The sequence below is a fragment of the Lissotriton helveticus genome, chromosome 9 (assembly GCF_964261635.1).
Source record: "Lissotriton helveticus chromosome 9, aLisHel1.1, whole genome shotgun sequence".
Lineage (NCBI taxonomy): Eukaryota > Metazoa > Chordata > Amphibia > Caudata > Salamandridae > Lissotriton > Lissotriton helveticus.
In genome coordinates, this window is record NC_136070.1 from 1,281,766,542 (window position 1) to 1,281,793,480 (window position 26,939).

Consider the following 26,939-nt stretch of genomic DNA (forward strand, 5'->3'; position numbering starts at 1 on the left):
GCTTCTTCTACTCGCATGATACATTCGGCATCCCATGTACCCGATACGGGCCATCTATACTTTTCTTCTAACTGTTTGGTATAATCTACCCATAAATCTAGATATAATATGGCGCTTATGCCATGCTTCTGATACATAAAATGACCTGGACTGTCCCTAGGCGGAACAGGAACTGCTGCTTCCAGCAGACCCTTTCTAGTTTTTAGCTGACGTAATTTTGAGAAGAGCGGCATGACTGGACTATAATCTGGACATAATACAATACACACTGGACTATAATCTGGACATAATACAATACACAATGAAAACACGAAATCACGTCGCACTCATACCACAACATTAAAATACATGAAGAACATTATGAATAACAGTTCGAACAGAATATTACCTGGAATACTGAGAACAGAAACACAAGAATTTCTCGAGAACGGAACAGACTAGAACAGAAACTAGATGCACTGCTGAAACAGCACGAAACTTACCGGTCTCTTTAAAGAGACACGTCAGGACCCGCATCCACCGAAGTGGACACTTCGTTTGTGGGACTGTGTACCACCAACCCACAGACCAGAGTCAATTAGATTGACCCTGTCTAGATACCACCCTAGTAACGGTACTCACCGGGCAGCAAGAACGGAAGGCCTCGGACTGGACTGCACTGCTACGACGACGGACGACGAACTTCGGACCTCGGACTTCAGTTACGGGTGGACCTCCGGATACCTCGGACCTTGGACTCTTGGCTTGGGCTCTGGTCGGGACTCGCCGCGTTCCTCCACCGTCTCGTCTGGATGCTGGACCGCCTCCTCCGTCTCCTCCGTGGGCCTGAGGGATACTTGAGCAGAAATATCTGCCACTGCGCAGAAGAGTTCCGTCACGACTGCAGAGGGTCAGGGGGTCGGCGTGGCCTCACCGACGCGTGGGGAAAGGGCAAGTCCCTATTCGGGCGCCATTATGTGGTAAATAAATAAATAATACCCTATTTTTGACTAGACATATATCATAACAGATAGCTCAATAAATAAGAGTCAAGATTCGAGGTAGTAGGAGTTTTTGCAGGTTTAATACAGCATAAGGACAGGAACAGGACAACCTGCATAGACAGGGGCCCAGCAGCTGCCGGGGCTAGATCTGGGATGAGCGCGCTAACTTTTAATAACAATACATGAGCTTATATACATAACGCAAACACATAGCATTACATTGCAGTAGGCGTAGCAGTGGGTGGAACAGAAGGCGTGACGCGTAGCAGTCGCGAGAGATAAGAGTAAAAAGAGGTGTAACTGGGCGTATACATAGACATGTGGTGCAGACGTAACAGAATATGTCATGAATGGGCGGAAACATTGGAGGGGGCTACCTAAGGAGCCGGGACCTCTAACCTGGTGGTGCGCGCAAACTGGCAATGACGTGTTACTAGGAGAAGCTGGGGGCTATGAACTCTGTGCTAGGAGCAGAGACTAAAGTCTGGAGGGTCGGAGCGACATGCACCTAAACCCTATCTAGTATCTGATGTTTGGAGAACATGTTGATATAAACTAGAAGTCAAGAGGGGAAAAGCTAACTTGATTCTAAGACTGGACCATGCATTATTCTACATGTAGTGCGTGATGAAGAATATTAAATGACCAGTAAATGCAGTATTTCTCTAACATGGAGCCGCATAGGCTAGACAATGACGGAAACTATTGATGCAGTTCAGTAGCTTAGGAATGCAGAGAAGGAGTACTGAACTGATAACTGGAATCATAACATACTTTTGGCAGACTCAGAGGCAGAACCAAGCTGCACCGGGCACTGCGAGGCAGGAAGTAAGTGAAGGGTCGAGGATACAGGTGGGGGCTGTATCGCTCCTCAGCGAGGCTTCAGGAGACAGGAGCTGAATCTGATGTCCGGGCCTTTTTGAGGCCTAGAAACGGGGACTTTATAATGGAATAACGTGCACACTGAGAAACGTGGCAACGTAACTTTACATAGGCCTGATATTCGTAGTATTCACGAGGACTGGAAAATGACATACCAGAGGTGGACACAACTGTAATTGCGTCATTAATCAGACATGGGGAATAACATATGCATATTTAATCATGCACACATAACATACGATGGATGAGGCGTAGGGACACAGAACATGACAAAATTTACTTTTCCACAAGTTTAAAAAAGGCAGACATTGCCAAAGTGGTCCCTGGCATTTAAGGGAACTACTATTTTGTATATGGAGGACAGAGTGTCATCACTCACTCTGAAGTTAACCAATGACTGAAGTGGGCGGGCCCAAGGCCCCATGATGCATGCTGTAGTGGGCGGGAGAATAATGTGAATGACACATTAACAAGCGAATGGATGTCGAAGGCTGGCTAAACAGCCATAAAATTAAGTATATTGTACATATATTATTAGTAAAATTAAAATGTCTTGGGTAACACAAGAGCTAAACATGTATTCAAACCTTCCCGACATCAAACAAGAACCAACTCCATTCCATTAATAAAATATGCTCAACATTCCAGGGTGCCCGCCTGAACATTCCCAGGGGGGGTGCGCAGCACTGGCAGCAGCACATCAAGGCTGCCAATATATTTCACAGAATTGTAGACTCGAATAATGTTTTTTTTGTTTAAAAGAAATCTAAGCAAAATGTATTTGCAGAAGGAAATAAGGATTCTTGAAAATGGGAAACATCCTTTACAACGCAACTTTTACCATGCAGTGCCTTTACGACGCAACTTTTACAACGCAAACCATTACAACGCATTGCGCTGGGGGGCGCTCTAGGATAGGTAATAAGTTTAATTTACTATCCAACACCTTCCCTAGTGTCCACGGGGACTGGAGTTGGAATAGTAAATTAAACTATTCACTATCCAGCACCCCAAAGCGCTATGCGTTGTAAAGGTTTGCGTTGTAAAAAATGCGTTGTAAAGGCATGCGATGTAAAAGCATGCGTTGTAATGTCATACATCCCTGAAAATGAATAAAATAAATCAACAATTCAATAGAAATAGAAAATTCATCTTCTACAAAATCATTATTTTAATTGGAAGAAGAGAGCACAACTAAATTCTCCTGTGTCACTCCCATGAGTTTTGTGGATTCCGTTCAATTCCTTAGGAAGACAGTAATTAGCTTAAATTGTGCTATTTCCACACTGTCTTAGCATCACTGCTCCAACACATGGGAGCTCACACTGTGGCCACCAAAGACCCTGCATAGCCCATGGTGGCAATCTTAACTTGACAGTCTGTCTTCAGGTTCTACTAACTTCATAGTCTTTCATCTATTTTAATCATGGGAGAACCTCAGTCCAAGAAACCAAGGGTGGCGATGGCCGTCCTAATTCATAATGCTGAATTACAGAAAAACAAAAACTGTAAAAATCTGCTAATTATTCCATGTAATTATTGCAATTTTAAAGAGCAAGTGAGGTGTCCGAGTGTTACAAAATGTCCGAACACAGCTCCACCGGATCAAGGATTCGGAAACACAACTAAATATATTGATGGAGACATTCTTGTCTAAAAGGTATTTTGACAACAGATGGTTGACTGATGATGGCTGAGGCATGTCTCCTATTGCCGTAGGTCTCAAGCTGCACCTCGCTGACGAGGCCCGGTAAGGCTGAGGCATCTCTCCCATCGCCATAGGACTCAAGCGGCACCTCGCTGACGAGGCCAGTAAGGCTGAGGCATGTCTCCCATTGCCGTAGGACTCAAGCCGCACCTGACTGACGAGGCCTGGTAAGGCTGAGGCATGTCTCCCATTGCCGTAGGACTCAAGCCGCACCTGACTGACGAGGCCTGGTGAGGCTGAGGTATGTCTCCCAGTGCCGTAGGACTCAAGCTGCACCTCGCTGACGAGGCCAGTAAGGCTGAGGCATGTCTCCCATTGCCGTAGGACTCAAGCCGCACCTGACTGACGAGGCCTGGTAAGGCTGAGGCATGTCTCCCATTGCCGTAGGACTCAAGCTGCACCTCGCTGACGAGGCCCGGTAAGGCTGAGGCATCTCTCCCATCGCCATAGGACTCAAGCTGCACCTCGCTGACGAGGCCAGTAAGGCTGAGGCATCTCTCCCATTGCCGTAGGACTCAAGCTGCACCTGACTGACGAGGCCCGGTAAGGCTGAGGCATGTCTCCCAGTGCCGTAGGACTCAAGCCGCACCTGACTGACGAGGCCCGGTAAGGCTGTGGCTTGTCTCCCAGTGCCGTAGGACTCAAGCCGCACCTGACTGACGAGGCCCGGTAAGGTTGAGGCATGTCTCCCATTGCCGTACGACTCAAGCTGCACCTGACTGACGAGGCCTGGTAAGGCTGAGGCATGTCTCCCATGGCCGTACGACTCAAGCTGCACCTCGCTGACGAGGCCCAGTAAGGCTGAGGCATGTCTCCCATGGCCGTACGACTCAAGCTGCACCTCGCTGACGAGGCCCGGTAAGGCTGAGGCATGTCTAACATGGCCGTACGACTCAAGCTGCACCTGACTGACGAGGCCCGGTAAGGCTGAGGCATGTCTAACATGGCCGTACGACTCAAGCTGCACCTCGCTGACGAGGCCCGGTAAGGCTGAGGCATGTCTAACATGGCCGTACGACTCAAGCTGCACCTGACTGACGAGGCCCGGTAAGGCTGCGGCATGTCTCCCAGTGCAGTAGGACTCAAGCTGCATCTGACTGACTAGGCTCGGTAAGGCTGTGGCTTGTCTCCCATTGCCGTAGGACTCAAGCTGCACCTCACTGATGAGGCCTGGTAAGGCTGACGTATGTCTGTTATTCCCATAGGACTCAAGTCGCATCTGACTGACCAGGCCTGGTAAGGCTGATGTATGTCTCCAATGGCCGTACGACTCAAGCTGCACCTGACTGACGAGGCCCGGTAAGGCTGAGGCATGTCTAACATGGCCGTACGACTCAAGCTGCACCTGACTGACGAGGCCCGGTAAGGCTGTGGCATGTCTCCCATTGCCGTACGACTCAAGCTGCACCTGACTGACGAGGCCTGGTAAGGCTGAGGCATGTCTCCCAGTGCAGTAGGACTCAAGCTGCACCTGACTGACGAGGCCCGGTAAGGCTGAGGCAAGTCTCCCATTTCCGTACGACTCAAGCTGCACCTGACTGACGAGGCCTGGTAAGGTTGAGGCATGTCTCCCATTGCCGTACGACCCAAGCTGCACCTGACTGACGAGGCCTGGTAAGGCTGAGGAATGTCTCCCATTGCCGTACGACTCAAGCTGCACCTGACTGACGAGGCCTTGTAAGGCTGAGGCATGTCTCCCATTGCCGTACGACTCAAGCTGCACCTGACTGACGAGGCCCGGTAAGGCTGAGGCAAGTCTCCCATTTCCGTACGACTCAAGCTGCACCTGACTGACGAGGCCTTGTAAGGCTGAGGCATGTCTCCCATTGCGGTACGACTCAAGCTGCACCTGACTGACGAGGCCTGGTAAGGCTGAGGTATGTCTGCCATTGCCATTAGACTGAGCTGCACCTGACTGATGAGACCCTATAAGGCTGTGGCACGTCTCTCATTGCCGTAGGACTCAAGATGCACCTGCCTTAGAGGCCTGGTGAGGCTGAGGTATGTCTGCCATTGCCATTAGACTGAGCTGCACCTGACTGATGAGACCCTATAAGGCTGTGGCATGTCTCCCATTCTCGACCCCTCCCCATCATCTCAACGCTCTTCAACATCTATATGGCCTTTCTCGCCACCATCGTCAGACAACACGGACTCCGCATAGTATTCTACACCGAAAACACCCAGCTAATCCTCTCCCTCACCAAGGATCCAATCACCATCAGACTCACCTTCCAGGAACAAAGGAACAACATCACATCCTGGATGAGAAGCTACCTGAAGCTCAACTCGGAGAAGACAGAGGTCCTCGTCCTGGGACCCTCCCCCTCTGCATGGGACACCACCTGATGGGCCACCACTCTCTGCAGCCTCCCCACCCCCACGGACCATGGCCAAAATCTCGGCATCGTACACGAGTCCTCCCTCTCCATGACCCAACAGTTCAACGCTGTCACCTCCACCTGCTTCAATACCCTCTGCATCCTCCAAAAGACCTTCAAATGGATACCCCGGAATCAAGGAAGACTGTCCTCACGCACTCATAACCAGCAGTCTGGACTACGGAAACGCCCTCTATGCCGGGATCAACAAGGCTCTACTCCACAATCTCCAGACAATATAGAACACCGCCACCAGACTCGTCCAATGCATCCCTCAACACGAACACATCACCCAACACCTGATAAACCTCCACTTGCTCCCCGTCGAGAAGAGAGTAACTTTCAAGATACTCACCCACGCCCACAAATGCCTCCACAGCACTGGCGCCAATACCTCAACAACAGAATGTCCTTCCACGTACCCAACAGGGACCTCAGATCCGCTGACCTCGCCCTCACTGGACCCCCACACATATGCAGAGCAAGAACAGTTGGAAGAACCTTCTCCTTCATTGCGGCCAAGACCTGGAACGAGCTCCCGATCAACATCATACGTGCCCCCACCCTTCACATCTTCAAGAAGACCCTCAAGGTCTGGCTCTTCAACTGACCGGAGCTGCTCCCTCCTCCAGCGCCTTGAGACCTTCACGGGTGAGTAGCACACTTTAAAATTCCCTGATTGATTGATAGGACTCAAGATGCACCTGACTGACAAGGCCCAGTAAGCTTGAGCCATGTCTCCCATTGCCCTAGGACGAGAGCTGCACCTAACTGATGAGACAAGGTGAGACCAAGGCTACTCTCCCAGTCCCGTGGGACTCAAGCCGCGCGTGACAGGCGAGGCCCGGTAAGGTTGGAGCATGCCTGGGGTATTTGGTGCTAGCCTTCGGATGGAGGGGGCCTATCAGTTTCTGCATGCCTGTCCCTTTTAGGATGGGGCTAAGGCAGACTTGCATATTGTTGGGCTCTGCCTGTAGTGGCACCGGCAACCTAAAACTGATGGAACGGTGGAATGGAATGAGGCTAGAGTAATTACCCTAGTTTCGAATGAGTTAAGGATTTGCATCCGTCACTTTTCTGGTGTCCAGGGCGGTCACCATAAGAGCGTCAATGACTACTAAAAGTGTCAGAAGTGGTCGTGAGCATGTGATCCCATTCGGTTTGGTTCTTCTCTTTAAATTAACTGTTTGTCAGTCACTCAATCAAGTGCTTTAAGTGTTTTTGATGTCCTAACAGTCCATCAGCAGTATTTGATGGGACCACGAGCTCAGGCTGGTTTGCCACTGGAACTGGATTCCTGGGGCCTCATTTATGAGAAATAACGCATCGCTGCATGAAAGCAGCGATGCGTCACTTCTCAGTGCGCACTCCTTGCGTCATGATTGGTGCGTGTATTTACTGCATGACGCATCATGTCGCAAGGAGTTACAGATACGTCAGTATTTCTGACGTATCTGTAGGCGCAAAAGTGACGCATTGCTGGAGCGTGTCACAAAAGTGACACAACTCCAGCAATGTATCCTTTCACATGGGCAAGTTCCATGTTGTTAGTGCCTGCGTCAGTCTTACGCCTGCCATGAAGCAGGCGTAAGATTTTGACGCATTAACGGCCAAGAAATGGCGCAGTGAAATCGGATATATTTCACTGCATCACTTCCATGACCCTTTCTTGCGTCAGAACGCCCCCCTTCATACATTATACCTGACGCAAGTATAATGTGGCGCAGGGGTTTACAAAGTGACGCATCTACCTAGATGCGTCACTTTGTAAATATGGCGCAACAAGGTGCATTTTTTACGCCACTGGTGCGTCACAAACAGTGATGCACCGGCAGCGTAAAAGTGACGCACGGCCTCATAAATGAGGCCCCTGATGTCTGAGAGTTTTGTAACAGAGATTTTCAATGAGAATTGTCATGAGAATGTACTTCTCTTGTGAAAGGGTTTGTTGTGAATCTCACTTTGGCTGCTGCACAACCCTTCAGATGTAAGTAGTGTGTCTTTTAGGGGTGGGAGGATTCTTCCGTTCCACCAGTGGAATTGGCAGAATTTAAGCCACCCCGTGTTACTCTTTAACGTGAAGTTCTGGCCCTATTATGCCAATCGCCGTGGAATTTTTCTCTCCAAGGCTCCAGTATATGCAAGCAAGAAAGCAAGATTTAGCGCCCCCTAGCAATATTTTTCAATGCGGGCAGTTGCTGGGGATCACAAGCGGTCGCAGCCAGAGAGCTGCAGTTCGAGTAGAATTGCTGCAGTTCATGTCGATTTTCTACTCGAGCGGCAGCAAGATCTGCAAAAATGGTGCCGTTTGTTCTGTCTTTGAACCCTGCTCTCCCTACTGGCACTAAACTGCAGTGCGAGCTGCATATTTTCTGCCCCTTGGCGGAATTCCGCAGAATATCGCAGAGTTTTGCAGTAACTGCAGAATTCCGCAGAGTGAAACTCCGCAAGTTCCGCCCACCCCTAGTATTCATCAATTGGCAATCCTCACACGCTGTGAGCTGACCTCACGGCTTCTTTATTTTATAATAAAAAAACACACATACCAAAATACACAGGAAAACTGGGGTCAGATCATGGTCGTTGGGCCCTGCAAAATGGAACACCTGCGCCCTCGCTCGTCCTGATGAGACAAGACCTTTTTCATAGCTAGATATTTCTTGTGCGCATTGTGTAAAGTGTAAACATTTGGGGCAACATTTATGAGGCCGTGCGTCACTTTTACGCTGCCGGTGCGTCATTTCTTGTGAGCGTAAAAATGTGCCTTGTTGCGCCATATTTACAAAGTGACGCATCTAGGTAGATGCGTCACTTTGTAACCCCCTGTGTTTCATTATACCTACTCCAGGTGTAATGTATGCAAGGGGGGAGTATTGACGCAAGAAAGGGTCGTAGAAGTGACGCAGTGAAATCTATGAGATTTCACTGCGCCACTTCTAGGACACAAATGTGTCAATTTTTTACTCCTGCCTCACAGCAAGCGTAAGACTGACGCAGGCCCTTTCACATGGGACTTGCCCATGTGAAAGTACACATTGCTGGAGTTGCGTCACTTTTGTGACACACTCCAGCAATGCGTCACTTTTGCGCTTACAGATACATCAGAAATACTGACGTATCTGTAACTCCTTGCGACATGATGCGTCATACAGTAAATATGACGCATCATTGGTGTCGCAAGGAGGGCGCAGTGAAAAGTGACGCATCCCTGCTTTCACGCAGCGATGCGTCACTTTTCATAAATGAGGCCCCTGATTGGCTAAGGGATATCCTTCAGAATTGTGTTTAAAACTAGACATGTTTCGGTTATAGCTTGGAAAAGAGGCGCATTCAGCAGTTTTTAGAGGGGAGCTTGTCTTGCCCTAGTGATGAGTGACGTAGGGGTGGGGTAAGCACGGAGGGCTGTTCCGGTGCATTCCTTTGCACAAAACAAATGTCACTCAAGGGGTCAGGCCGTTTGTTTTGCATTAAGAAAGACATAAGTGTCTGCAGAGCAGCAGAGGGGTCAGCACATGCGACAAACACAGCATTCCATTGGGGGCCGGGTTGCTTCAGGCCCCGTGCCCCCCATCGGTGAAAAGCCACCGTGGGCTTTGCACAGGTGTACCCAGGGAGGGGCGCGAGCGGTCACCACGTGTTGTTTTTAGTTTGAAGAATAACACGTTTCTTTTCTACTGGGATGTGTACTCAACGGAAAACCCAACTGAAAATGCAATGAAAGCATCTATTCTATCGGAAAACACCAACCGCCCTTAAAAGGTCTGTGGAGAAAAGACACACAGCTGTGTGTTTTTATTCCCTGGTTTAAAATGTCTAAAGCTAAAAAAAAGGCAGGGAAACAGGATCATTTTGAAAATCAGATGAACACGCAGTGCGGTTCAGATCTTTCCTAACTTTGCAAAAATATTTGCGTTGTAAAAAAAGTTGTGTGTCTTTAGTCTAACATTTGTCATAAAAACGAAATGTAACTTAAATATTTCACCGTGCTGTTCGTGCAAAGTGTGTTCTATTCAAAGACCCCCCCAGACATAAATGTGCATTTGAAATCGTCAATTTGTAAAAAAAAAACAATGGCTAAAACGTGAACGACGTTAGTCTTAAATCAACAAACATTGCCAAAAGCCACACTTCAGCAAACAATGCTTCACATCCCACTCGACGTCTGCACCATCAGTGGAAAAGAATGTTGTGCAGTGATAGAAATATCAGATTGTTTTCTAAAGAAGAGTTTATGTTATATAAGGTTGTTATCCTCTCCTGGTGACCCTCAAACGTCTATCTCACCTGTAAAAATCTTTCAAAGACTCTTGTGTCCCATTTAAAGATCTGGGGGGGGGGATTTATAAAGGTTTTGAGTCACCCTTGCACCAAGCAATGGGTGCAAGTGCGACACAAAACCTACGTCGGAGTCTAGAATAACGCAACGCAGCGCAAATCACTGCGTTGTGTTACTCTTCCTCCTGGGAGGTGGTCCATGGGTGGGGCACGGGTGTGCCAACGCTTTCACCCATGGGTTCTGAGCATTCCCAGACTTACCATTACCAGTAGACCTGGCAGTGCATTAGAATGCTGCGCCTTCCCGGGGGGGGGGGGGGGTAGGGGGGGTGGAAATAACAAGGAGAAATATGTTCATTTCTCCTTGTTTATTCCTCTTTCTGTTTGTGTCGCATTCTGCAGCACACACGGAGAGAGGCATGTACCTCGGGGATTGTTTTTGTGCAGGAAGGTCTCACTTTCAATACTATGGTGCCAGGGTGCTGGTGTTGGCGCTAGACACCACGATGTGCGCCAGCGCTGGGAAATGACAGCGACGCACCGTATCTTGTTAAGTACGGCGCATTCCTGCTCTTTCCCCATCTTTCAGTGCAACTCAACAGGTGACTTGCCGCGCGATATCTTAGTAAATATGCCCCTTGATTGCATATATGACCCAATCCTGCCGCCTGCTTTTACCCCTCCTGTCCAGACAATGACCTCTCACCTCTTTAAAAGGTTTGTCTGACTTCCAACACACTCGAAAACACTGTGTGGGATGATATAACCCCGTGTGGTATTGGTGCTCACTAATACAGTTATTCAACTATTACATAATGCCTATTTTAGGTGGTCAAGGGAGGAGGATTCTTCTGCTCCTCCAAGTTTATGACCCCCGGGTGATCTACTAGGGGTGGGCGGAATTTGTGTAATCGTGTTACGCAAATCTCCGCGAAACTGTAAAAAATCTCCGCAAACACGCTGAATTGCTTGTTCGGGATGTTTTTTTACTGTTCACAATTGCTGTTTTCGTGCCCGGGGGGAAATATCTCGCGAACACGCATTTTGAGAACGCGAACAAGCAAAAAATTTTGCGGAATTGCGGAACACAGAATTTGGGACAATTTTGCATTCTCTGCAGAACGCGAAATTACCAAAATTCCGTGAGCAGAACCGAATTTACCGCCCAGGCCTAGGATCTACCTAATACTTAAACGCAAGCCCAAGCACACATACAATATTTTTCTTTCTGTAGTTGCTCCAGCCAACACGTGTTTCGTTGTCCGGGATTAACCCACGACTTCCTCTGGGCAGGAAACACAATTATAGAAACACATTGTAATATATTACATGGGAACATCTTCCATTTACATCCGTGATTTGGTGGTACCCACATTTCAATTCATATCAATATACACTGATACAATGGACCTGTAATGTGTCACAGCAAATAATAGGACCTTTTCTTATTGCTACTTAGAGTTCTACAGCACATTTCAGTTATTGATTGAAGAAGTGCATTCTATCAATATCACTGCTGGTGCAGAAACGTGGTTGAGTCCAAAATCCTAGAGCACATTGTTGTATCAAGCTTGAGTGCTCTTATCCATATCCTTGCGGGTGCTAAGAGATAGTACACCTGGCACATAGTGGGGATATAATAGTTTATATAGCTAGAAATTCTAACTTATATAATCTCACCTTTCGTGCACGCACGTATTGTGGCGTCCAACACCGGCTCCCAGTAAGGCCGCTGTGTATGAGAAAACGCAAGTGATTCAGTTACATATCCGGTGGGAGTGAACGCTGAACCGTTTTTTGCCAACGGATCAGGCAAAAAGCATCCACAATGTTGGGTGGAGGAAATCCACAATCCACGCCATATAGAGTGGAATCAATTAGAATTCCGCCCCATACACATAGTCATACAGTTGGTGAATAAGTGTCCGCCATGTTAGGTAGTTTAGAACCACTAAGTGTTATGTACATTAATGTGGGACATACTTTAATACGTCGTTATGGTTCCACCAATACTGGGCAAGTCTCTGATGTCATTGCATATGTCTGAGCGCTACATTCATTAATACCTACTACTATATGACCACTCTTCTATAACTACATTACGACGCGATACGGGGTAAATGTTCCATTTTTTAAAATAACATTAGGATGGATCATGCCCACCTTAGCTGCTGTTTGACCATTAACTCCTGTAAACTGTGCCTTTTAATCACTGTGATCTCTATTGACTCATATCTGCCAGTAAACCCGTGTTCTGTATTTTATCTTGTACTTTTATGGTTAAACCAGGTCTCTGTCAGGTAGGCGACGTCCGGGGATGTTGTGGCTGAAATAAAGTTTTACTACTGCAAAGAGTGGGGTGGTCGAATGGGCTGTCTGCCAAAGATATGCTATGAGCATGTTTACATTTGTATACCTTTTTTCTGTATTAACAATTGCAATGTAGCATTTTTACCTGCTTAAAGCACACTAAATCCTGAGCATTATTGAAATTGTACACATATTTTACATTTGTTGCCTATTTTTATCCTGTGCTGGATACTGCACGTTTAGACTTACTGTTCTAGCAAGTCCTGAAGTTGGCACAACAAAGCCAGAGCTGCACACAGCTGACTCTGGCTGACTGTAATTCTTCGACGTATTCCCACAATCTTCCCACGAGAAGTGCCCGGCACCCGCTCGTTAGTGCCTATCTGTAGTTCCCATTGTACATCATGTTCCTTCCTCTATTCAATCGCATTCAGAAAAGTGTATAAAGGTGGCACTAAAATGTATGGAATTTAGAATTACTTGTTCCAGCTGACCAGGAGGCAACACTCTGGTCCGTTGAAATGTCAAGCCACGTGCAGCACGCCTTTCATGATTGCTGGCAAATTTGCATTAATCTATGAGCTTTCCAAGTGTTTGTTTCCTTGTACAGTACCTGGTGCGTTGTGTGGTGGGAAACGCCTTTGCTGCTTGAAGAGAAGGCAGGCGCTAGACTGCCCCCAGTATGGCGAGTTGGCTACCCAGGGTAGGAGTTAAAGGAGATATTTTTCCATGGGGCTGGGGTAGAGCATGGTACAGTGCTGGGTTTGCTGATTCAGCGTGCCAGTGTAAGTATGTTAAACTAAAATGAGGTGGAGTCTAACCATGTTATCATATTGTTTTGTGCTCCCTTCAAATGTATTGTTTTGTGCTCTCTGTGCTGCGTTAAAGCGTCCAAAGGCGTTGTCTGGGTAGGAGACAATGGGACAATAGACTGCTTGAGTAGACAAGAATGGGAGGCGTTGTATAGCAAACACAGTGGGGCTGATTCTGATGCGGGTTTGAAATGGTTTCCAACCCACTCGAATCGGCAAAAGTCCAACCGACGGAGTACAATGCATCCGGATGCTTCCAGATACGATTTGGTTGGACTCCCATTGACTTCAATGGGAGCATATGTTCCTAACCGCATCATAATTGGGCCCTGGGTCGTTCCCGATCCGATTTGGAAGGAGCAAATGCCATCAGGAGGCCTTCTTAACCTCATCAGAATCAGACCCAGTGTGTGTACAATCCATGGCTTAGCCTGAGCAGGCTCTAAAATACTGCAGGAGCAGGGATGAGAGGTATGAGTACCAGGACCCGAAGCACAGACCCTTGAAGGATGAATGTGTGTGAGAAAGAGACCCTCTGATCCAGCCACCTCAGCTCCTTCATGAGCCACTATAGATGCACGACTGAAGACTGACCAACCAGCAGGGCTCACTGGGTGTGAGCGTGCAGCAGTGTGAGCGTGCAGCAGTGTGAGCGTGCAGCAGTGTGCAGCAGTGTGAGGCGTGCAGCAGTGTGAGGCGTGCAGCAGTGTGAGGCATGCAGCAGTGTGAGCGTGCAGCAGTGTGAGCGTGCAGCAGTGTTAGCGTGCAGCAGTGTGAGGCGTGCAGCAGTGTGAGGCATGCAGCAGTGTGAGCGTGCAGCAGTGTGAGGCGTGCAGTATCTTTCCTTACTCCTTCCACAAGATCAGTTAGCGAAATAACCAAGCTACCCCTTACTCTGCTTCCCAACCCCAATTCCAAGGGGTGAGCTGTGGCCACAAGGTTAGGAGAACCTGTTTAGTTTACCGTGTATGAATGAAGGATCAGTGGGGAGGGCACATAGATCTAAATGAAGTGAGCCCCCTGCTGAAAGGATTCCTGCACATGCTATGTACCATCAGTATGGCAAAGCCACACGCAAATCTTTGGACCGGTGGGTGGGGCTCACTAATGAGGATGGGGAAAAAACCTTCCCTGAACATGGTACGTTTGACCTGGATTGGTTAGTCAAACTACAATAGAAGTTGAAAGATCACACAATTAAAAAAGAGGCTGAATAGTCTCCAGAAATTGTACATTTGCACAAGAAAACCAACAACAGCAAACTAGAATCCTAAAACTGTGGCATGAAACAGACCCTGATGTGGCATAAGACAGACCTTGAAGAAACTGTAATATCAAGCAAGCCAGACAGAACAAAGTTAAGTATTTAGGTAATGGGATTTCTAGTGAAGGCATCAGGCCCAAACTCAGTCATGTGCAGAGCATTTCCAATGCACCTGAGCCGGGGACTAAAGAACAATTGTTGTTGTTCATAGGGTTGACTGAATTCCATGGTAAATTTGTACAGGATTATTCTACGAAAGTCCATCCATTACCACAGTTAATGAAAAAAATGCTACATTTGTGTGGGGTAAAGATCAACAGTTAGCATTTGGGGCCAGATGTAGGTAAAAAATATTTACCGATTCTTAATTACCGAATTTTACCGAATCGGTAAATAAGAATCGGTAAATAAGAAGGGGGGGTATGTAGGAACATCCAGATGTTCCAATTACCGATTCGGTTAGAATCGGTAAATAAGAATCGGTAAATATCGAATCGGTAATCACCGATGGGTATTTACCGATCGGTATGTCCAATGCATTCCTATGGGGCAAAAGTCCCATAGGAATGCATTGGAAATACCGATCGGTAAATACCGATCGGTAGATACCGATCGGTAAATACCGATCGGTAAATACCGATCGGTATTTTCCGCTTCGGCCAGCAAACAAAAGTGAAACTCAACACAACAGCCAATCAGGTGCAACCACCCTCCCCCTTCCTGGCAGGAAGTGTGCACACAGGCAGCTGCAACTAATTAGAAGGTTCTGGAAAGGCAGTTGGAGCAGAGAGACTGGGAGCAGCAGCAGCAGCAGGCAGAGCTCGTGAATTGAGAACACTTTAAAATGGAAAGCAGCAGGGAAACTGAGCAGGCAGAAAGGAAAAGGAAACTTAAATTCAGTAGTACTGAATTACAGGTGCTTGTTGAGGAGGTGGTCAAGGTACACCACAGACTTTTTGGAAAACTGTCCCTCACTGTGGCAGAATCAACAAAAAGGAAAATATGGCTGGACATCCTAGATAAAGTGAATGCTGTGGGAGTGACCACCAGAGTGACTGAAGACTTAAAGAAGAGGTTCTATGACCTAAGGAGCCTCACAAAGAAAAAATTGGCTGATCACCACAAACAGTCACAGAAAACAGGTGGAGGAAAGAACACTGCACCCCCACTCACCGAGCTTGAGGAGCTGGTAGCCACAACCCTGGAGTCTGAAAGTGTCCATGGACTGGGAGAAGTGGACAGCTCGGCTAAATCTGCAAAAACAAAAGGTAAGATGCATGCACAGCAATCCCCCTCCCACCCCCATCCATCCCTCACCCCTTGCAGCTCAGTTACCCCAGTCCCATGGTGTGTGTGCAAAACTGTAGCAATGCATCATGGTACATGTAGTCAGTCATTGAAAGAATATGTGACATAGCACTGTAACGAACAAGAAATTTAAATGATTGCAGACAAAATGAAGGGCAGGCAGCATGTTCAAAGTGCAAATTGATATGTTTAATTGTAGCGGCTGTGACACATTTGCACCTAGCTGATATGTGCCCATATGTCCACAGGTCACACATCCAGAAGGCAGTCCGAGGAGGCAGAAGGCACGGCACCCCAGAGGGATGACAGTCAGGATCCAGGGCCCAGTGCATCCCAGGACACAGGGGTTCCGAGTGGGCAGCCACCCTCCCAAGAAACAGACATCAGTGAGGAAATGCAGGGATCCCCAATTCCCTCACAGTCACCACTATTGGTGTCATCACCAGAAATGCCTGCATCCCTTGAATTGGTAACACCTGTTGCACACCCTAGCAGGAGGCATGTTGTTTCCCCACTGCTGGAAATGGAGACAGGTGCTGAGGAAATGGTGGGTGTAGAGTCACATGACTTGTCTGAGGCTAACATCTCTGTCACACTGCAGCCCGGCACAGAGCCTGTACCACCTACCACTAGAAGGCGCACAGTCCAGGGAAGGGGTGTAGGTGCACGTGGGGAGGGGTCCAGTGTCTTCCAAGGCCTGGAGGGATCGATGGTCAGGATTCAGAGGATGCAGGGCAAGGGCATCATGGCCTGTCAGAGACAAATGAGAAACATGAACATTAACATTCAGGACATTGGCAAGGGCATACAAGAGCTTGTGGAGGTGAACAAGTGCATGGCAACAGGCATACAGCAACTGTGCACTAAACTTGACTCTGAAATTGCTGCAAGGCGCAGGGACAAGCAGCGCGCACAGAGAGCAGAGAAATCCTTACACCGCCTGGCAACAGCCACATCCCTGCTATGCAGGCGTAGCATCAATAGTCAGGAAGTCCTGACTAATAATAGCAACCAGTTAACAAGGGGCATAGCTGGAATGACCGGTGCGCTGGAGGCCCTACTCAATGCACAAAGTGCACGAAGTTCTGCTCTTGACGTGCCGGACAGTGAACCTAGCACCAGTAGGAGCAGCACAGCTAGCCCACATGGTGTTGAGCCAAGGAAGAGCAGCAGGCGACAGGGTGAGGCTACAGGCCAAACGCCCAGTGAACAGGCTAAGCCACAAACACCTGGCAGTGCAAAGCGTGGCCGAAAATGAACAGTTTTTACTATGGCCTACTGCCTGTGGACATTTGTTTCATAGTTGTTAAAGTTTCATTTGCACATTTGTGCCATTTAAACAAGCCTAGTGACAATATGCAACTACGGTGGGTGGGTTCAAGACCTGTCTGAGTGTGTTTGCTCACTGTGAGCATTGATGTCAAATGCTTACTGTTGCTCTTTTTTTCTTTACCATCTGTTTAAGGAATCTAAATAAACAGAAGCTTGTGCTTTGACTATAGCTCAGTGTCTTCACTTACTCAGAAATAGTTGTGTGTAATCTCCTCACGTCTGTATCTGCCATCACTTGGTGTTGACACTCCTGCAGGATGTCTTTCAGGCACAGCATTGTCGTCGTCGTGATCCTTATAGTCAGTTAACTCCACCTCAGTCCCCTTCTTAACAGCCAGATTGTGCAACATGGCACAGGCAGCAATGCTCTTACAGCATGTGATGGGGGTATACTGCCTTGCACCTCCACTCTTGTGCAGGCATCTAAACCTGCTTTTCCAAATTCCAAATGTTCTCTCAACAACATTGCGTGTGCGCTTGTGTGCCCGGTTGTATCTCCTTTGGCTGGGTGTTGAGGGGTTGAGGTAGGGGGTTAGTATGAATGAGCGAAGGGCATATGCACTGTCTCCTGGAAAGAAAAGGGAATAATTTACTCACATGCATACATGTACTGCTAATTGCAATAGGTCTAATAGGTGTTGCACACTGTGTCTTACCTAAGAGGTAGCCTTCACCAAATTCCCCTGCAGTCAGCCGTTCATAGATGCCACTGTTCTGAAATATATATGAATCATGGGTACTTCCCGGGAATTTTGCTACAAGGTCTGTGATGTAGTGCTTAGCATTGCAAATCACCTGCACGTTGATGGTGTGGCTTGACTTCCTATTGCGGTAAATGTATTCTGTGGCAGCAGGGGGACAAATGGGGATGTGCGTGCCATCAATGCATCCGATGATATGGGGAAATCCTGCCATCTGGTAGAAGTCCGATTTGGTTTGTACCAGTTCTGCATGGGTGGATGGAAAAGAAATGTAATGGTCCATCCTGTGCAACATGGCGTCAAGGAATCTGTGAAAAAACCTTGAGAGGCTGCTCTGGGTCACCCCTCCCACCGCAGCAACCACGCTCTGGTAGCTCCCTGACGCCAGCAGGTGGAGGCTGCACAGCACCTGTACATGTGCTGGTATTGCATGTGCCCTTGGGGTGGGGTGCTCCAACAGAGGTTTGAGGTCCCTGATGAGCTCAATGATGGTGTCTGGAGCCAACCTGTACCTTTGCAAAATCTCTTCCTCTGTGAGCATGAACAGGGTCACCCTCTGCCTGTAGACCTGCTCCTGTCTCAGCCATTCCCTCTCTCCTTCCTCCTGTAGCCGTAGCCGTCTTGCAAATACATAGAATGCCGCCATTTTGCAAACAGATTTGCATTTTGGGTCCATTTTTATAGGCTGTACCTGGTTTACACCTGATTTGAATCCATGGTAAATACCGACTCTTAAATACCGATTTTGGCCCAAAATCGGTATTTCAGAGCCTCCCTACATCTCAAACTTCAATTTTACCTATTCTTAATTACCGATTCGGTATTTTACCGATCGGTAACTTTACCGATCGGTAACTTTACCGATGGGTAACTTTACCGATCGGTAACTTTACCGATCGGTAACTTTACCGATGGGTAACTTTACCGATCGGTAACTTTACCAAATCGGTATTTTACCGATCGGTAATTTTACCGAATCGGGAAATTTACCAATTCGGCCTATTTTCTGTCACCTACATGCCGATCTCCAAATACCGGTCGGTAACGGCCGAATTCGGCCGTTACCGACCGGTATTTGGCTACCTACATCTGGCCCTTGATGTTCTGAGAAAGAAGATCATTTGTGCACCATTCTTGAAATCATATGTCTTTGTCAGGGAATGTATTGTATCTGTAGATACCAGTACAGTGGGATTGGGCGCTGTGCTGATGTGGTGTCATATGCTTCAAGAATGCTGTGTGACTCTGAGTGTAATTATTCCACTATTGAGAAGGAATTACTAGCTTATCCATGAGCGGCTCAACAATTTAGTCAGTTTTTATGGAGAACCAAATTTCGGTTAAGAACTGATCATAAGCCATTGATTAATATTCTAGCAGCTGGTGGGGGGGGGGGGAGAACATTAACAGCTCGCTTAGCAAGACTGGCCGCTAAATTGCAGGAATACCAATGGGTGGTTGAATATGTTCCAGGTCATAATAATGTTCACGCAGATTGTATGTCACATTTACCTTTATTGGATGTTACTGAGATTAAGGATATGGAGGTCTGTGATGTAGCTCATACCATGGATGATGTAAATCGAGGCAGGGTGGAGGTACATTCCACTAAAATCATTTCTGAAGAGAAATGGAAAGAAGGCATGCAAGAGGATTGTCTTTTGAGTGAAGGTCAGACGTTTTTACAGAAAGGTTGGCTGGAAGAAAAGAAGTTGAGTGGAGAATTGGCCTCATTTTTCAAAATTAGTGAGGAGCTTATGTTTTTGCATGGTAAAATTGTTCCACCACGGAAACTTAGGGAAGTGATTTGTGCTGTGGCCCATGAAGGACATATGAGAATGACCGCTACTAAAACAAGCATTGGAAATGCAATAGGTCTCGGATTTATTTGAGTTAGAGCTAATGGCATTGTAAATGGCAATGTCTTTTAGCCATGTGTTATGGAGTGTATGCATGTGGTGTGTAGTGGAATTATGTGGTTTGGATTGGAATTGTTCACCCTACACACTCACACACTGTTTACCCTGCACACTCACACACTGTTCACCCTGCACACTCACACACTGTTCACCCTGCACACACACACACTGTTCACCCTGCAAACACACACTGTTCACCCTGCAAATACACACTGTTCACCCTGCAAACACACACTGTTCACCCTGCACACACACACTGTTCATCCTACACACACACACTGCTCACCCTACACACTCTCACACTGCTCACCCTGCACACTCACACACTGTCACCCTTCACACTCACACACTGCTCACCCTACACACTCACACACTGCTCACCCTACACACTCACACACTGCTCACACTCATACACTGCTCACCCTACACGCTCACACACTGCTCACCCTGCACGCTCACACAATGTTCACCCTGCACGCTCACACACTGTTAACCCTGTATACTCACACACAGCTCACCCTGCACGCTCATACACTGCTCACACTACACACTCACACACACTCTGCCCTCAACAGCACTCTGCCCTCAACTGCACTCTGCCCTCAACAGCACACAGCACTCTGCCCTCAACAGCACACAGCACTCTGCACTCAACAGCACACAGCACTCTGCACTCAAAAGCACACAGCACACTGCCCTCAACAGCACACGGCACTCTGCCCTCAACAGCACACAGCACTCTGCCCTCAACAGCACTCTGCACTCTGCCCTCAACAGCACTCTGCACTCACACAATGTTCACCCTGCACGCTTACACACTGTTAACCCTGCATACTCACACACTGCTCACCCTGCACGCTCATACACTGCTCACACGACACACTCACACACTGCTCACCCTACGTAATGCGAAAAGACCTAGCTCTGCCCTTTGGCCTGTGCTTTAATCGTACAGTAGGTTGTGAGTAGTTGCGCTTTATTGGTTGAGGCGTCCCCTCCTTGCTGCTTCCCTCACAGAGGGCCGGCTGCCTCAATGAAGCTCCCAAGACACGTGTTCAGCTGTTCTTTGTTTTAGCTCCTGTGTGTCAGTGCACCGTGTAAGCGCACAAGCATACCCTGCTCTCTCTGGAACAGTCACTCTGCACTCTGCCCTCAACACTCTGCCCTCAACAGCACTCTGCCCTCAACAGCACTCTGCCCTTAACAGCACACAGCACTCTGCCCTCAACAGCACACAGCACTCTGCACTCAACAGCACACAGCAGTCTGCCCTCAACAGCACACAGCACTCTGCACTCAACAGCACACAGCACTCTGCACACAACAGAACACAGCACTCTGCCCTCAACAGCACACATCACTCTGCCCTCAACAGCACTCTGCACTCTGCCCTCAACAGCATGCACTCAACAGCACACAGCACTCTGCCCTCAACAGCACACAGCACTCTGCACTCAACAGCACGCAGCACTCTGCACTCAACAGCACTCTGCCCTCAACAGCACTCTGCCCTCAACAGCACTCTGCACTCTGCCCTCAACAGCACTCTGCACTCACACAATGTTCACCCTGCACGCTCACACACTGTTAACCCTGCATACTCACACACTACTCACCCTGCACGCTCATACACTGCTCACACTACACACTCACACACTGCTCACCGTACGTAATGCGAAAAGACCTAGCTCTGCCCTTTGGCCTGTGTTTAATCGCACAATAGGTTGTGAGTAGTCGCGCTTGATTGGTTGAGGCGTCCCCTCCTTCCTGCTCCCCTCACAGAGGGCCGGCTGCCTCAATGAAGCTCCCAAGACACGCGTTCAGCTGTTCTTTGTTTTAGCTCCTGTGTGTCAGTGCACCGTGTAAGCGCACAAGCATACCCTGCTCTCTCTGGAACAGTCACTCTGCACTCTGCCATCAACACTCTGCCCTCAACAGCACTCTGCCCTCAACAGCACTCTGCTCTCAAAAGCACACAGCACTCTGCACTCAACAGCACACAGCACTCTGCACTCAACAGCACACAGCACTCTGCACTCAACAGCACACAGCACTCTGGCCTCAACAGCACACAGCACTCTGCCCTCAACAGCATCTGCACTCTGCCCTCAACAGCATGCACTCAACAGCACACAGCACTCTGCCCTCAACAGCACACATCACTCTGCACTCAACAGCACACAGCACTCTGCACTCAACAGCACACAGCACTCTGCCCTCAACAGCACTCGGCACTCTGCCCTCAACAGCACTCTGCACTCTGCCCTCAACAGCACTCTGCACTCTGCCCTCAACAGCACTCTGCACTCTGCACTCAACAGCACTCTGCACTCAACAGCACTCTGCACTCAACAGCACACAGCACTCTGCACTCAACAGCACACAGCACTCAACAGCACACAGCACTCTGCACTCAACAGCACTCTGCACTCAATAGCACTCTGCACTCAACAACACTCTGCACTCAACAGCACACAGCACTCTGGCCTCAACAGCACACAGCACTCTGCCCTCAACAGCACACAGCTCACTGCACTCAACAGCACACAGCACTCTGCACTCAACAGCACACAGCACTCTGCCCTCAACAGCACTCTGCACTCTTCCCTCAACAGCACACAGCACTCTGCCCTCAACAGCACTCTGCCCTCAACAGCACTCTGCACTCTGCCCTCAACAGCACTCTGCATGCAACAGCACTCTGTACTCAACAGCACACAACAATCTGCACTCAACTGCACACAGCACTCTGCCCTCAACAGCACTCTGCACTCTGCCCTCAACAGCACTCTGCACTCAACAGCAGTCTGCACTCAACAGCACTCTACACTCAACAGCACACAGCACTCTGCACTCACCAGCACACAGCACTCAACAGCACACAGCACTCTGCACTCAACAGCACTCTGCACTCAACAGCACTATACACTCAACAGCACTCTGCACTCAACAGCACTCTGCACTCAACAGCATACAGCACGCAACAGCACTCTGCACTCAACAGCACACAACACTCTGCACTCAACAGCACTCTGCACTCAACAGCACTCAACACTCTGCACTCAACAGCACACAGCACTCAACAGCACTCTGCACTCAACAGCACACAGCACTCTGCACTCAACAGCACACAGCACTCTGCACTCAACAGCACACAGCACTCTGCACTCTACAGCACTCTGCCCTCAACAGCACTCTGCACTCAACAGCACTCTGCACTTAACAGCACTCTGCCCTCAACAGCACTCTGCCCTCTACAGCACTCTGCACTGTACAGCACTCTGCACTCAACAGCACACAACACTCTGCACTCAACAGCACCCAACACTCTGCACTCAACAGCACACAGCACTCAACAGCACTCTGCACTCAACAGCACACAGCACTCTGCACTCAACAGCACACAGCACTCTGCACTCAACAGCACACAGCACTCTGCACTCAACAGCACACAGCACTCTGCACTCAACAGCACACAGCACTCTGCACTCTACAGCACTCTGCCCTCAACAGCACACAGCACTCAACAGCACTCTGCACTCAACAGCACACATCACTCAAAAGCACTCTGCACTCAACAGCACACAGCACTCTGCCCTCAACAGCACTCTTCCCTCAACAGCACTCTGCCCTCAACAGCACTCTGCCCTCAGCAGCACTCTGCACAATACAGCACTCTGCACTCTAGAGCGCTCTGTACTCTACAGCACTCTGCACTCAACAGCACTCTGCACTCAACAGCACTCTGCCCTCAACAGCACTCTGCACTGAACAGCTCACAGCACTCTGCACCCAACAGCACACAGCACTCTGCACTCAACAGCACACAGCACTCTGCACTCAACAGCATACAGCACTCTTCACTCAACAGCACACAGCACTCTGCACTCAACAGCACCTAATGCTTATAGAGTGGTCTGTATTCCGGTTTGTACGGAGGACACATGGGTTGTCGACAAAGGGAAAGAATGAATGGAAAGCAACAAAAGTGCCCAAACGCCTTGGATGGCATCCCTATGAGGCAAAAAGGGGCCTCGGAGAGGCTCTGTGGCACTGGCATACGTATAGTGTACAGGGGCCACTTTTTACAGACGCCTCACCTTGAATCCAACTGGTACAGAGTTTGAGGAGGATAGCATAACCTCACAGCGATCACACAATGAGCCAATGGAGAGCCCAGGATTGAAACTGAACATGGGGCCAACACTGGGGTTTAAGATGCCAAGGAAAAAGGCACAGGTGGGATTAAATGCACAGAATGCTCGTACATTTATTGTTTAAGCGCTGAGGTATTTCACAGGTACGGAGTAAGTGTTAGGAGGCTCAGGCAGGAAGGGTAGGGTTCACTTCATCCAGTGGGTTCTCTACTGTGTAACCCAGACACCAGGCTAGAGGTAATTTGTTAAAGCTTTTGCAATAAATTATAAGAAACACACCTCTGAGAAGCACCAACATTTTTTTTTTCATTTGAAGCACTGATACCCAGTAAATACCCAATACAGGAGATAACAACAATATTGAAGTAAAGTAAAGGACTGGGATGCGGCCGTGCAGGAGGGACTAGCACAGAGTTCAGGTCTGGGAAGGTTATTGACGGAGGACGAGTGTCTGCTCACAATTTGGAAGGCGTGTGGGGCCCTTGGGTTTCTGTGGCTGAATACATGATTTTGTTTAGTTGTGTCTAAATATGTTTTCCTGTCCGTAGAGCCTCCCCCTGCACCCGAACAACGCACGCAGAATAAATTATTATCTTGAAATAATATCACTGTAAGTAATCTCTGTGACCCCCCCCATTTCTCACATGTGGTCCTGTTTTAGATCTAAAATAACCTTTTTTTATGGATGTTACGTTAAAGCAAACATATTTCTCTGCAAATTGTCTGTAATCGACACTCACACACCACTCAGAAAATTAAATCAAAGGAAAACGCAATTGAAAACAATCTGTTTAAAGAATTTTTCTGGGGCATCAGGGCAAGGTCTCTGCAGAACAAAGCTGGGTGGAATCAGTGTGCGCAATATATAATTGTACTACTGTGACTGGTATGGTAGAATTGCTGCAGCTGATACAGTGGAATTCTTGATCCGGAGTTCGTCCGGCTTCTTGCCCCGTTCACCTTTTCAGCAGTGTTTAAAAAGCTCCATTTGTGCCCGTGCCGGGTGGCAGAGGGCATCTAAATACCACGCCTACTTGCCTCTGGCAGCTTTGCCGAGGGGGTTGTGTCTCCTCCCTGCTGCTTGTCGCTATCAGCTGCCATTTGTTGGAGGGCTGCCCACCCAGCTGTGCAGAACGGGATCTGACAAATTAGGCTTGGAAGGAGCCACTCATAGACGGCTGGGGGCTGCTTGCTGCTGGGCTCAGGCACACTGGGTGCGTCGGTGGGGCCGTGCAGGAGGGACTAGCACGGAGTTCAGGTCTGGGAGGGTTAGTGACGGAGGACGAGTGTCTGCTTACAGGTTTAAAGGCGCGTGGGGTTCTCTGCTTTCTGTGGCTGAATTGCAAGATTTTAAAACAACACAGTATGATAAAATGTAATCTTCAAAAAACCGATAAAATATAATCTCGAAAAACGGACATACATTAAGCAGCTGCTAATACAACAAGGAAGCTGCGCGCTGAGCGCTGCAGAATTGTGAACGCGCCCGGCCATCTGGATTCACTAACGGGCCACCCTGACAGCTCCTAATTATAATTTATGTACTTCTTTGCGCGAGCACGAACGAAATATGCCCAAAATGGCGGAACAAAACTACATTTACCCTATCACTTCAAGCCTATTAAAACGAAAACACAAGGAAGACGAATCACTGACCAGATGACAGAAAACGCTAAGGAATGTGTGGAATTCCTCTCACCAAGGCCCTAGGAGATACTTCTTTTTTTTCTCCTTTAACATTAGTTCTCGAAACTCCTCCCAGTTTCACTGGGGAGGAGTCCGAGCCCTAAAAAGGATAAGAGAATTCTACTGGTGGCCTGGTATTGATGGCATGGTTGACAGATGGGTCAGGGTATGTGCTCCTTGTGCAAGGAGTGACAAGTCTGTCAAACCGTTATTCGTTGATGTTACTCCTATTGAATATTCTCTGGACTGATGGAGGAAATTAGGAATTGACATTTTAGGACTGTTTGGAATTCATCCTGGCAAGGATGTGTATGCTTTAGTGCTTGTGGATTACTTTTCAAAGTAGCCAGAGCTGAAAATAGTAGAAAAGATTACCTCTGCGCAGACAGTTGAGTTTTTGGATTACATTTTTTGTCGTGAAGGGTTACCTGAGGAACTTATTTTCGACAATGTTCCACAATTTGTAAGCAAGGAATGAGAATTGTTTCTTAAACATGTGGTGTTCTACATTAGAGGGTGTCTAATTATCATCCTCAAGCAAATGGTCAAGGGGAACGTTTCAACAGGGTCATTAAGCAGCCTATTCAGCTAGCTATTAAGAATGGTATGTTGTGGAGGAAAGCATTACGGGTGACCTTGTTGACATATCGTCACCCAATTCTGTTACAGGGTTGTCCCCGTTTGAGATGTTGCGAGGTAGGAAACCAGTATCTAAACTTATGCCCTGGTGGTTGAAAGAGAAAAATGTGTATGATACTGTTATGGATTTTACTAAAGTCAGGGCATGTCAAGAGGTATCAGGAGAAGATGAGGGGTGATAGTTCTAAGAATCAGTTTAAGGAGTCGAAATTGAGAGTAGGGGACATGGTCTGTGTTAAACTGGGCGTATTAATAAACAAGAAATGGTCTAAATAAGTCTGATCCCTTGAGTGTAGTTGAGGTTTTTAGTGAGAGTAGAAGATGGGAAAATATTAAATTTTAGACGTATTTCTGTGTGTAAATTTCAAGGAAAAGTGTCAGGAATTCAGATGTGCGCCTACATTGCTGTGTGCTTGCTCATGGGTCCTCGCGCTATAGTAAGGCGAGAGAACAAGTCTTGAATACAAAACTACATCTCCCAGACTCCTCGGTGGAGGGGAGGTATTATCTGAATGCACGACACGCTTCCTGTTGCGTGTAAATCTTTGGACTCCTTGTCGCTGCCTGCTAGTGGGGAAGCTC

The 26,939-nt window shown here is 48.1% G+C and overlaps 1 protein-coding gene across 1 annotated transcript; it reads left to right on the forward strand.

Annotated features, from left to right (window-relative positions):
• The first annotated feature begins 1,463 nt into the window (after nucleotides 1-1,463).
• Nucleotides 1,464-26,196, forward strand: LOC144783422 (uncharacterized). Its single transcript, XM_078662408.1, has 3 exons — nucleotides 1,464-2,155; nucleotides 21,688-23,168; nucleotides 26,065-26,196. Exons 1-3 carry the CDS (start codon nucleotides 2,110-2,112, stop codon nucleotides 26,194-26,196), a joined length of 1,659 nt encoding a protein of 552 aa, XP_078518534.1. The 5' UTR covers nucleotides 1,464-2,109.
• Nucleotides 26,197-26,939: the final 743 nt, after the last annotated feature.

Coding starts and splice junctions, on each gene's coding strand:
- LOC144783422 (XM_078662408.1), top strand. CDS start 2,110: ATGAGGCGTAGGGACACAGAACATGACAAAATTTACTTTTCCACAA. Junction 2,156..21,687: donor CAAAATTTACTTTTCCACAA/GTTTAAAAAAGG, acceptor GAAGCTCCCAAG/ACACGCGTTCAGCTGTTCTT. Junction 23,169..26,064: donor ACAGCACTCTGCACTCAACA/GCACACAACACT, acceptor TTTTCAAAGTAG/CCAGAGCTGAAAATAGTAGA.